General features: G+C 30.8%; 1 protein-coding gene across 1 annotated transcript in view; it reads left to right on the forward strand.

Moving 5' to 3' along the window:
* LOC132721985 (dyslexia-associated protein KIAA0319-like protein) overlaps positions 1-12005 on the forward strand; it is a gene marked incomplete at its 5' end in the record, with an annotated part of 32635 nt that extends 20630 nt beyond the window's left edge. The window contains 1 exon segment of the mRNA XM_060706378.1: positions 1222-12005. Within this exon segment, the coding sequence (XP_060562361.1) occupies positions 1222-1376 (155 nt within the window).
* Positions 12006-12939: the final 934 nt, after the last annotated feature.

A 12939-nucleotide genomic window follows, 5' to 3' on the forward strand; every position in this document is an offset into this window, starting at 1 on the left:
CCTAAGTGAATGGCCAATGGCCCTTCAGAATGTTGCTTGGGCTCTTACCGGTAGGGGACTTATGGATTGCTTGCAATACTATGATAATTGCTTGTTACATCAGGTAGTACAGAGTTTGTTTGAATTATTTACCTGTTAACATTTACAGTGCTTTTTAACTTGTTCTCTTTTATAGTTCTTTTCAATCTCTTCTCTCTTTTCTACCCTTATTTAGTGAATTTAGTGTTGTTATTTGATTATTTGAATTACCTAAAGGGTGGAAACATACTGTCAGTCTTGTTCCAATATCCACCTCTCTCAATAAAATGTATTATTTTAGTACTTAGAAGACTTTAGTACTTAAAATGTTTTATTTTATTACTTAGAAGGTTTTAGTACTTAACTTATATTGTTTTAGTAATTAAAATGTATTGTTTTAGTACTTAGAAGGTTTTAGTACTGAGAGGTTAGCAGACCAGTCATTGAATTTAAGATTTTGACTTTACTGGCCTGAATTCCAGTTTTTAATTTATTCTACTATATATTTAACTAAATTTTCTTAAAATTTACACTGGCCCAAACTAATTTTCACTGGCCATGGGCCACCGGGCCAGTGCTAAATTCGATGACTGGCAGACCCTGGAAAATTATGATTGCCAATCCTGTTCTAACTCTGAAATTGTAATGTTATGATTCTTTTGCTGTTAAGCAGATGTGCATATGTTAAGAGGATAGTAGCCTATCCATCATTGTTTATTTTACATACCAAATCTGTGGTCTCTTAAGATTAACATATGTTTGCCAGAATTATGTTATTTCTTTAATTTGCCACATCAATTGATACAGATATTGCCACAACAATAACTTAAATATATTGTCACATCAATAAGTTTACTAAAGCGATGTTCTGATAATATAGACATTGTTTTGGTTCATGAATTTTTTTTTTTATCATATTTATAAAAGAGGGTATCTTAGTGTTTTTCTAGACTGATAATAATTTAAGAAAACATTATGTTCTAGTTCTTTCCCTAGGCCTGGGGAAAGAACTAGAACATGATGTTTCTTAGATTTATATAGAATACTCCCACCTGGGGAATATTGCAAAAAAATATTGACTGGGTGATATTCATTTCCAGGATGATAGTTCGAAATATAACACTATGTGATGTCACATTAGGCTGTATATAGTAAAATGTTTATGTGATGTATAATAAACTTTTTGCTTTACCTACATTTCAGATAAAATCCAGAACAGCAGTGTCATGATCTCAGAGTCCGACTTTTCCTCAGATGAAGAAGAAACATTGTTTTTGAACCAGAAAAAAACAAACGGACATTTAGGCCAGCTGAACGGCGTCTCAAAACAGCATTTAAAAAACTCACTAAAGACGTAGTGTTTACGTGATCTGTTGTTGTTTTTGTTGCTGATGATGTAATTGTGTTTTCGGGTGATTTTGCAAAAGTGAAAAAGGTTGTTATAGATTTTTATAAGTGATTTAAATTTGTATATAAAATTTTATATGAACAATATGTAATATATATAATTGGTGTTTATTTAAATGTGAGGGGGGTGTTGATTTAGAGTTACTCTGTTATGAATGAATACGGCGATGAAAAGGGCATATTTAAATATAGTTATTTTATTCTGCTATTACAATGTTTTGCTTATAAAGTCATGCCCTTATTCTATTATTTTTCCCATATAATTATTTCACCAAGTTGCTCACCAATTATCTGTCTGTTCATTTGTCTGTCAGCACAATGCTGTTTTCAACAAAGAAAAAAAACCATATAAAAGTAAATATATATCATAAGTATAAGATAATAAAGTTAATATTAGCGGCTTGAATAATATAGCAAATAACAATTTAAAAGCAACCATATAATCTTTGATTATATTATAATGCAAAATTACACTTTTTGATTATATGTAATAGGAATCAATTTATGAATTCACAACAGATTTAATCCCCCCAGTCTTGGGGGAGGGGGGTTGAATAAATTGTCAAGGGTCCAAAAAAAATTGAAAGTTTGAAATCCTTATGGCTTAGACATGATTTAAGGTAGATTTTTTATCCCTTGGAAAAATGATTTGGCAAAGGTCCAAAAATTGAAAAATATTTATCACTGTCTTGTAATTAACATTAGTTAACATTCTTTGCTGTAATAGTACAATTTTTAAATTTTGTTGCTAATTTATTTCTTGTATATTTTGCGATTATTTTATTTTAGCAGGGGCCATGGTAAAACTCACTCTTTGGACTGCTTTGCTCATTAATTTCATTGAATATATTAAGGTGTTGTTTTTTTTCTCATTGATCTCTATGATCTGTATTTTGCTGTTTAGATAATTTCTCACTCATCCTCAGTGCAATATGCTATGTCTTCTAAATTCCGTGTAAAGTATATGCATAATTACATATTTAGACTAGTACACATTGTGATATATCCATGTAAACACATGCATTCCAGAACATATATTAAGAGAGAGACACATATGTGTGTAATGAAAAATTAACATGAATTAAGATGTCATGTTAATATTTTAAGTTTGAAGGTTGAAAAAGGATATTTCTTCCAAAGTAAAAATATCTGGAAAAAATGATCCCTCAGAAGCATTAAAATCAGCAAAATTATATAAAAATAAACCTCAAAAGTAGTTCGCAGTATAACTTGACAGTAAATTATAAATCATATTTAGTACAAATTTTTTATATGAATATGTAGCATTAGGTCTGTCTGATTTTTGTGATGATAAATAATTTATATTTGAACTTAATTCAGAAATTGTTTTATTAATAACAGCATAGTTATGAAAATCAAATATTCTTGCAAATGAAAAGTAACCCCTTTATTTGAAAAATTTACTCATTTGAAATCAAAAATGATTTACTTCCCTTTGTATTTAGGTATTGATAGAATAGAAGCAAAGATTGTAATTAATTTAGAAATCTTTATAATGTTTTTATTTATGATATTAATTAGAAATATAGAATTATGTAATGTGTTTTTGTAATATTGTTCTTTCCCATTGCAAAAATGAGGTGAAAAGAAAATTATATGTGATTTAGGTAAATTTACTGATTTTTTTCTAATCATTAATTATGGAGGTAAGAATAATGATTTAATACATCTTTTTACACAGTTTTTGAAAAATGACTATTAAAAATACAACTGCATATAATTATGTAAGTATGAAACCTTTCAGTTTTGTTAATATGCAAACTTTTTGTCAATATAATCTGCAAGTTATTTGTAATACAGTTTAAAATACTCATATTTATCCGTTTAGTATAGCACATTAGGCCAAAACAGATTTAATGCATACCGGTAACTTATAGCATTTAGTATTTACTGCTCTTTATGCATATCATATGGCATGAATTTGGGCAACTCATAATTATGAATGATTTATAACATAATTAAAGCAATCTACAAATCTACATGATATTTTATCATAAATGAGTCTTCACAACTTTATACAAATTTTAAAGCATTTAGTGTTATTCCTGTTTTTACAGAATATACTACATAAGTTCAGGTGTTTATGTAAAGTATTAAGTTTAAATTCAGTTGATATGTTTATTCATAAGATAAATTCAGTGTGTTAAGTTTGTGCATTGCATGAATTAGGTCTGTCATGTTTATGCATAGCATAAAACCAAGCTGTCATGTTTATGCACAGCATATATTCAACCTGTCAATGTAAACATGGCATAAATTCAGCCTGCAATGTGTATGCACAGGTCAAGTTTATGCATAGTATAAATTCAGCCTGCAATGTGTATGCACAGGTCAAGTTTATGCATAGTATAAATTCAGCCTGCAATGTGTATGCACAGGTCAAGTTTATGCATAGTATAAATTCAGCCTGCAATGTGTATGCACAGGTCAAGTTTATGCATAGTATAAATTCAGCCTGCAATGTTTATGCACAGGTCAAGTTTATGCATAGTATAAATTCAGCCTGCAATGTGTATGCACAGGTCAAGTTTATGCATAGTATAAATTCAGCCTGCAATGTGTATGCACAGGTCAAGTTTATGCATAGTATAAATTTAGCCTGCAATGTGTATGCACAGGTCAAGTTTATGCATAGTATAAATTCAGCCTGCAATGTTTATGCACAGGTCAAGTTTATGTATAGTATAAATTCAGCCTGCAATGTGTATGCACAGGTCAAGTTTATGTATAGTATAAATTTAGCCTGTCAAGGTATGCATGACATAAATTCAGCCTGTCATGTTTATGCACAGCATATATTCAGTCAGTCATGTTAAGTTTGTGCATAGCATACAGCAAATGTTTATAAATGGGTATGGTAGACCTTAATATAGCAGGTAATGTTATACATAGACTTAAAGGCATTTAGAAGTAATTTATGACTATAATTAATTATTTTGCATCATTGGAAAATATAGTTAGTGTGTTTATATCTAATAGTTTCTAATATATTATCAAAATAGTTAAGTCAGAATTCCATGACAGCATAGTATATAACTTGTTTTAGAGTTTGTTTGTATGATGTATTTATTTATTGCATTATGTTGATTTGTCACTGCATTTCTTGTAAATCCTATATTTAATATATGTTATGTTTTATAACTTATAATCATGATTGCTTACTATACTTATGGACCATGCAATATTGGAATTAATTGCTTGGTAGAGCAATGGTGTAGATTATTTTGTAGCATTTATTTACCAAAATAATGGTTACTTTATCTATTCATTGACCATGCAATATTGAAATTTATTGTCTGGCAGTGCATTGCTAATAGCATTTCTTTACTAAAATTATGGTTACTTTATATATTCATTGACCATGCAATATTGAAATTTATTGCCTGGCAGTGCATTGCTAATAGCATTTCTTTACTAAAATTATGGTTACTTTATCTATTCATTGACCATGCAATATTGAAATTTATTGTCTGGCAGTGCATTGCTAATAGCAATTCTTTACAATTATTATGGTTACTTTACATATTCATTGACCATGCAATATTGAAATTTATTGACTGGCAGTGCATTGCTAATAGCATTTCTTTAGCAAAATGATTGACTTTGGAATATAGACCACTTGTAGTATGGCACTGCTAGTCAATAAATAGAAATGATATAGTGTTCTAGATAAAAGTGTTCTAAGTTTAAGATACTGTCAAAATATATAATTATGATAACCCAGTACATTAAACCACTAATTTTTTTTTGCTGATTCATTAAAATCCAGTATTTATCGCCATATAAGAAAGTTGAGTTGTCTATCTTGTATTGTTCTTGTAATTAAAAAAACTCAGATTTATATACTGACATTTTATTTAAGAAATCCATATAAATGTTTTATAATTTAATATGTAAAATAATTTGTTATAGTTTGTCATTGAACAATTTTGCTCTCTTAATAGGTTTAACCACTAACATGCTTAATATCTTTAATCTTAAGGGGAGCGGTGGCCTTGTGGTTTAAGCAGTCTGCCTCTGAACCCAGGGATCATTGGTTTGAGCCCTTATTGGGTCACAACCATGTTTCTTCATATGACACCTTTTCTTGAAAGTGATTAATATAAGTTGCAAGAACTTGTCTTATAATCAAGCTTAAATGACATGTTTAAATCAATAACTTAAATGCACTTAGACTAATCAAGTTTCTTGAAAACTTTAAAATATGTACTGACTGAATAGCGAACAGTGCAGACCATGATCAGATGGCACAAGATGAGCGGACTGATTTTGGTCTACACTGGCTGCATTGGTAGAACCTGTTGCTGCCAGCAGGCTTAAGGTTAAAGGCTCTCCTCTCCACCAAATGTCCATATATGTTTTATATAAGCTACTATGCACAACTATTAATCGAGGGTGGGCTTTAAAAATTTATTTGGTTACTTTGATTATAAGCTTGTAATATACAAATTTTGGTACAAATATAAAATGTATGTTTTAAATTTTAACGGAGCTTCACTGAGGTCAATTATGCATAAAATCATAAATTTTCAAATTTCAACTTAGGTCGACAGGTGCACTTGAAATGGAACACAACATACAATAGATAATGAAGATGTACTTTCAGCATGCAATTAGGCCTGCTGAATTCTTGTAATGAATTTGCGAAATTTACAATTGCTCTTCAGTTTTGTTTCGGAAATGGATATCAATTTAGATTGCATTGTGGAGTAATGCACAGTTTGAGTTCAAATGCATAGGAATATAATCAGAAAGGCCAATAGACCCCAGTGATGAATTACAAAGCATTTGAATGAGAAAATGTGCATTATTATACTAAAATGCAAGAAAATTTAATATCTATTTCCATCTAACATGCTAATAAAAAAAAACATTGATAAATTTATGTTAAACTACATTGAGCGTACAAGTAATTTTCCTGATGTCATTTGGTTTTTTGACATCAGATCTGATGTAAAATGATGTGTAAGATTAGAATTCCACTTCAATGCTGTGCATATATTATGTAATAATGTCCTAGAACTGTTTAATAGGGGAATAGTGTGAAGCATGTTAGGATTTTCTATTTAAGTGCAAATTTATATTTAAGTTCGAGGCAAATTTTCTACAAAAATCCATATTCAGTTTTAAACCCGTTAAGTCTTGTTTGTCATACACATAAAAACAATAATGATAAGTTATGCAATTAGATTGTTATGCTTTCTGTTTTGGTTTGAGATTTTATATATATACATGTATATATATATGATGGAGATGATTTATGTTGTTATTGTTGTTTAACTTAAGTTTATTTACAATTTTCATATATTTAGTGCTGTGAGGGATGGTAGAAGTCTCCACATATTGATCTACAAAAACTGTTCATTTATTTATTGAGATTTATCTATGTGTGTAATTTATATTCATTTATGATTTTTACTCTATGTTAATTTTTAGCTCACCTGTCACAAAGTGACATGGTGAGCTTTTGTGATCGCTTTTCGTCCGTCGTCCGTCCGGCGTCGTCCGTCCGTAAACTTTTACTTTAAATGACATCTCCTCATAAACCACTAAGCCAATTTCATCCAAACTTCACAGGAATGTTCCTTTGGTGGTCACCTTTAAAAATTGTTCAAAGAATTTAATTCCATGCAGAACTCTGGTTGCCATGGCAACCGAAAGAAAAAACTTTAAATATCTTCTTCTAAAAAACCCTAAGAGCTAGAGCTTAGATATTTGGCATGAAACATCTTCTAATGAGTGTCTACCAAGTTTGTTCAAAGAAAAGCCCTGGGGTCAAAATTGGCCCCGCCCCAGGGGTCTTTGATTTTCCCTATATGCATATAGTAAAAACTTAAAAACTCCTCTTTTAAAGAACCCAAAGAGCTAGAGCTAAGATATTTAGCATGAAACATCTTCTAATGAGTGTCTACCAAGTTTGTTCAAATAAAAGCCCTGGGGTCAAAATTGGCCCCGCCCCAGGGGGTCATTGATTTTCCCTATATGCATATAGCAAAAACTTAAAAAATCTTCTTTGAAAAAACCCTAATAGCTAGAGTTTAGATATTTAGCATGAAACATCTTCTAGTGAGTGTCTACCAAGTCTGTTCAAATAAAAGCCCTGGGGTCAAAATTGGCCCCGCCCCAGGGGGTCTTTGATTTTCCCTATATGCATATAGTAAAAACTTAAAAAAATCTTCTTTTAAAGAACCCAAAGAGCTAGAGCTAAGATATTTAGCATGAAACATTTTCTAATGAGTTTCTACCAAGTTTGTTCAAATAAAAGCCCTGGGGTCAAAATTGGCCCCGCCCCAGGGGGTCATTGATTTTCCCTATATGCATATAGTAAAAACTTAAAAAATCTTCTTTTAAAGAACACAAAGAGCTAGAGCTAAGATATTTAGCATGAAACATGTTCTAATGGGTGTCTACCAAGTTTGTTCAAATAAAAGCCCTGGGGTCAAAATTGGCCCCGCCCCGGGGGTCATTGATTTTCCTTATATGTGAATAGCAGAAACTTAAAAAAACTTCTTTGAAAAAACCCAAATAGCTAGAGTTTAGATATTAAGCATGAAACTTCTTCTAGTGAATGTCTACAAATTTTGTTCAAATAAAAGCCCTGGAGTCAAGATTGGCCAAGCCCCGGGTGTTATTGATTTTCCTTATATGTGTATAGCAAAAACTTTAAAATCTTCTTTGAAAAAAACCCAATGAGCTAGAGCTTAGATGTTAAGCATGAAACATCTTCTTATGGTTGTTTACCAAGTTTGTTCAAATAAAAGCCCTTGGGTTAAAATTGGCCCTGCCGGGGGGAGGGGGAAAGGGGGGAGGAGATAGATTGTTGTTTTTCATTATATGTGTGTAGTAAAAACTTAACATCATGAAACATCTTCTAATGGGTGTCTTCCAAGTTTGTTCAAATAAAAGCCCTGGGGTTTTAACTGGCCCCGCTCCGGGTGCCTTTATACAGGTGAGCGACCTCAGGGCCATCATGGCCCTCTTGTTTATTTATTAATTTGTTTGTTTGAGACTGAGCTGTAGGAAGTGGTGTAAACCCTTGTTTAAACATATTTAACACATAAACAATGGTGAAGGAGTGTAATAAACTCATTTAATAAAAACAATATTACACTAATGTAATATCATTTTGATGTGACATCATTTGCTTTGTATACAAATATAGCGTTAAAGCGTGTTGGTGTTAGTGTTACACTGTAGGCGCGTCAATGAAAATTACTCCTTTTAACTGTAAACCATTCTTATGTTATATATGTGATAAACATAATATTGAATGAATGTAGATTCAATGCTAAATTTATTTAACTTATTGAATAAAATCTTATATTGCCAGCCTCTGGCCAGCATGATATTGTTTTAGTCAACAAGTTCAATAAATAGTATTGAATCTACATTCACTCAATATCCTCTATTACTTTGATCAACATCAATAATAATAGATTTTTTTGAGCATGATTCATTCATTTTATATGTCCCCTACCGGTTTACCGGAGGGGACTTAAGGTTTACCCTCCGTCCGTCTGTCTGTCAGTCCGTCAGTCCACATAACTGGATCCCACGATAACTTGAAAAGTACTGAAAATATTTTTATGAAACTTGATATATGGATAGATGGCAGTATGGAGATTATGCACGTCTTTTTCTTTTCTTCCTATGTTGAAAATTCTGGTTGCTATGGCAACAAATAGGCTGAAAATATGGCAAATTTTACGCATAAACTGGATCCAGTGATAATGCAAAAAGTACTGGAAATATTTTTATGAAACTTGACATATGGGTAGATGGCAGTCTGGAGATTATGCCATGTTTTCCTTTTCTTCCTATGTTGAAAATTCTGGTTGCTATGGCAACAAATAGTATGAAAATATGGCAAATTTTACACATAAACTGGATCCAGTGTTAACACAAAAAGTAATAGAAATATTTTTATGAAACTTGTAATATGGGTAGATGGCAGTCTGGAGATTATGCACGTCTTTTCCTTTTCTTCCTATGTTGAAAATTCTGGTTGCTATGGCAACACATAGACTGAAAATATGGCAAATTTTACACATAAACTGAATCCAGTGAAAACTCAAAAAGTACTGGAAATATTTTTGTGAAACTTGACATATGGGTAGATGGCAGTCTTGAGATTATGCATGTCTTATCTGTTCTTCCTATTTTGAAAAAATATTGGTTGCCTTGGCAACAAATAGGCTTAAAACATGGCAAATATAACAATATTTGTGATTAGTCAAAAAGAGCTGAATTTTTTTATGAAATTGCATCTTTAATTCAAGAGTTATCTCCTCTTTAAGAATTTTGCTTTTAAAATGTTATATTTTGGTAACAGGGATGTTTCAAATATTAACTTTACAGTGTCCTTCAGTCCGTCTGTCTGTCTGTTCATAAAAACTGTTTCCTGTGATCACTTTTAAAGAACTTTTCCAACAAATTTACTTAAAATAGAGAAAAATTGAAACATTAGTGAATGACCAATGGCCCTTCAGAATGTTGATGGGGTTCTAACCGGTAGGGGACTTATGGATTGCTTGCAATACTATGATAATTGCTTGTTACACTTTAAACTAATGGTGAATTTTTCCATTTTCAAAGCATTACAAGTCCATTACAGAAATTGATTGGAATAAAGTTTTGCACACTTTTTAGTGTGTGACAATAACTTTAACAGGACTGATTTATTATTTTGATAATCAAACATTCCAAATTGTTAAAAAGATACTTAGCCAGTATTACTGTTTTATTAAACATTAAAAAATTTGTACATTTCGAACAGCTTTATACATACATGTATGTTATGTATACATAAAAATTAATATAAAAACCTAGTTATCTTAATGATTTAACTTAAATTGAAAGAATTGAACATGATGCCCCTATCAAAAGAATATTCTTTTTCTTTTTTTTTGATTGATGGTTTTATAGTTTAGTTACAATAATTCAAAATATGGTAGTATGGTTATTGTGATTTTATGATGATTATTTCATATTTTTCTTGAGAAAGAGGATATATATAGAGAAATACTATTTTTATAGAAAAAAAAAGATCCAATGGAATGTTAATAATAACGTGTGTAAATATACTGTATAAATATATATATATATAAGTTAATCAGTATTGTAATGTGGTTGATGAAGTATGATGAACTAATGTTATCAAAATTGCAACTGTTTTGTAATCATTTAAGTTGGCTGGACATTTATGTCATATAAATACATATAATAGTTAGATGCCAATAAGAAAAAACATTTGAAACAGACCAATTTAACTCAAGAACTTGGGCAACTCAAAAACGAGAACGCATAAAATGTTTCTGTTATCATATTCTAACAACATGCCAAGTTTAAAGAAATTCTATTGAAAAGTTTTTATTTTGCCTGTATGTCTATATGAAAACTCCCGTGTTAAAGATCAACATCTATCTATATTAGTCATTGACTTTCTTATGTATGTTTTTCTAAATACATGTGACATTAAAATGAACGGTTAAATATTCTAAATTGTGGTCAGTTTGTGTGAAAATAACCTTATAAAATTTAATTTACACAATTATTATGTTTACTCGTCACTGCGGGTGAACGGACAGAATTTTCAACCCCTGCATTTACTTGTATATTGATACTGTATCATATTTATTATGAAAATGATGCTGCATTTTTTACAACCAACACATGTAATTGTATTACCTTGAGTTTTGTGAATACACATTTTTAAAAGATAACCTATAGGGCGCACCAATTCTTGTATGTTAAACACTTTTTATCAACTGGTGCTATATTTAGAAGCATTAAAGTGGAAGGTATTTGTCTAAAACATTTGTGTCCGGTTTGCTTAATTGCTAAATTAATTTGGTTAGAGAACAATCTCTTTATCATGCCAAATATCTTTGACAATAAAGTGATACTAGTATCTGAAATAAGATTATGTGAACTGCTGGTATATTACTTTGTATGAAAAAAAGTTGATAGGTTATATGCCCCAGGATCTGATGGTTATAAAATATTATATATATAACCTAGGCATAAAGTAAGGGTCATACAGAAAATAACTGTTTACAGTAAACAATTCTTTAATATTAACTGCCAATGAAAATTGGCATTTCAAACAATTCATGTTATATAGCCCATTAATTGTCCAATGAAAATTGGCATTTCAAACATTTCATGTTATATGACTACAGTGCAACCTCTGCAGAAAGGCCCTCTGTAGACCAAGAATCACATCAGTATCAAATTTTTACAGAGTAACACTTCACCATAGATTTAACCTCTAAAGCAATACCTCTCAAACAGATACCAAAATCTTTGTCTCAAAGGGTGTTTCTTTGCACTGGTTCTACTGTATATTATATTAAATTGTAAATTACAACTTTGTCATTCGTTATCACATAATTACTATATAAAGTGGTGTGACGACCTTGTTATCAGTAAGGTCATATTGGAATAAGTACACTGTGTATAACTATTCAAGTTTTTGTTTTGGTCAAAGGGTGATTACTTAATTCTGTCTTTTGTCCATTGTTAATAAATGATAAATGAATAAAATTACACAAAATATAGTTTTGATTTCCGTTGTTATTATATCCTTTTTTGTTGAACTTTTTAAGTTACAAAAGGGATGTTCTACACACCCTAGGGAACTTTTTAAGTTACAGAAGGGGTTTCCTACACACCTTAGTGTCAGGTAGACATCACATGACCCCATCTTATTAACCATCAAAGATTATTAAATTGGCATAATTATGATACTTGTAGAATCAACATTTTAGGTCACTGATTAAGACTAACATTATTCTAGGATGGATTTTGACCAATTGCTCAAAAAAACTCACACTATCAGTCTGTATGTTATCTCTTGAAACTTCAAACATGTCTATAAAATTGTAGATCACTGATGATGAGCAATAATGCTGGGACAGAAATTACTAGTAACTTTTGTATTCCCCTTCATGAACATAAAAAAAATCCTCCACTATCCTCTCAAGTCTTATTTTGCTCATCTGAGCATGTGTACTGTGCTTTTGTGATTAACTTATGTCCATCTGTCACAAAGCAAAATTACTTCATAAAGTACATATTTAATTTTAACCAAACTTCACAGGAATGGTTCTCTTTAGATGGCCATCCACAAAGGTATGATAAATGGTTCCAGTCTTGGACTTTCAGAATAAATTTTTTTTTAATCAACCACAGTACTCGGTGCCAAGGTATTTGGAGTGACAAAACATTTTGTGGTCTTCCAGAACAGATATATTATGTCAAAATTAGACCTGTCATAGGTTCATCCAGCTTATATAGACATATTTTGGAAAAAAAGACATTTAAAATCTTCATTCATGAAGCTATAATACCCATAGCTTACATGTTTGGCATGTAGCATCACCTTTTGGTCATATACTCAAGTTATAAAAAATTGCCATTAGTCTGATGGCATAAGGGATAGTTCTACAACTGCTTTATATAATGTCTGGTGGGACTGTTTCATGTCTAAAA

Source organism: Ruditapes philippinarum, unplaced genomic scaffold (assembly GCF_026571515.1).
Source record: "Ruditapes philippinarum isolate M1 unplaced genomic scaffold, ASM2657151v2 ctg1879_1_1_1_1, whole genome shotgun sequence".
Classification (NCBI taxonomy): Eukaryota; Metazoa; Mollusca; class Bivalvia; order Venerida; family Veneridae; genus Ruditapes; species Ruditapes philippinarum.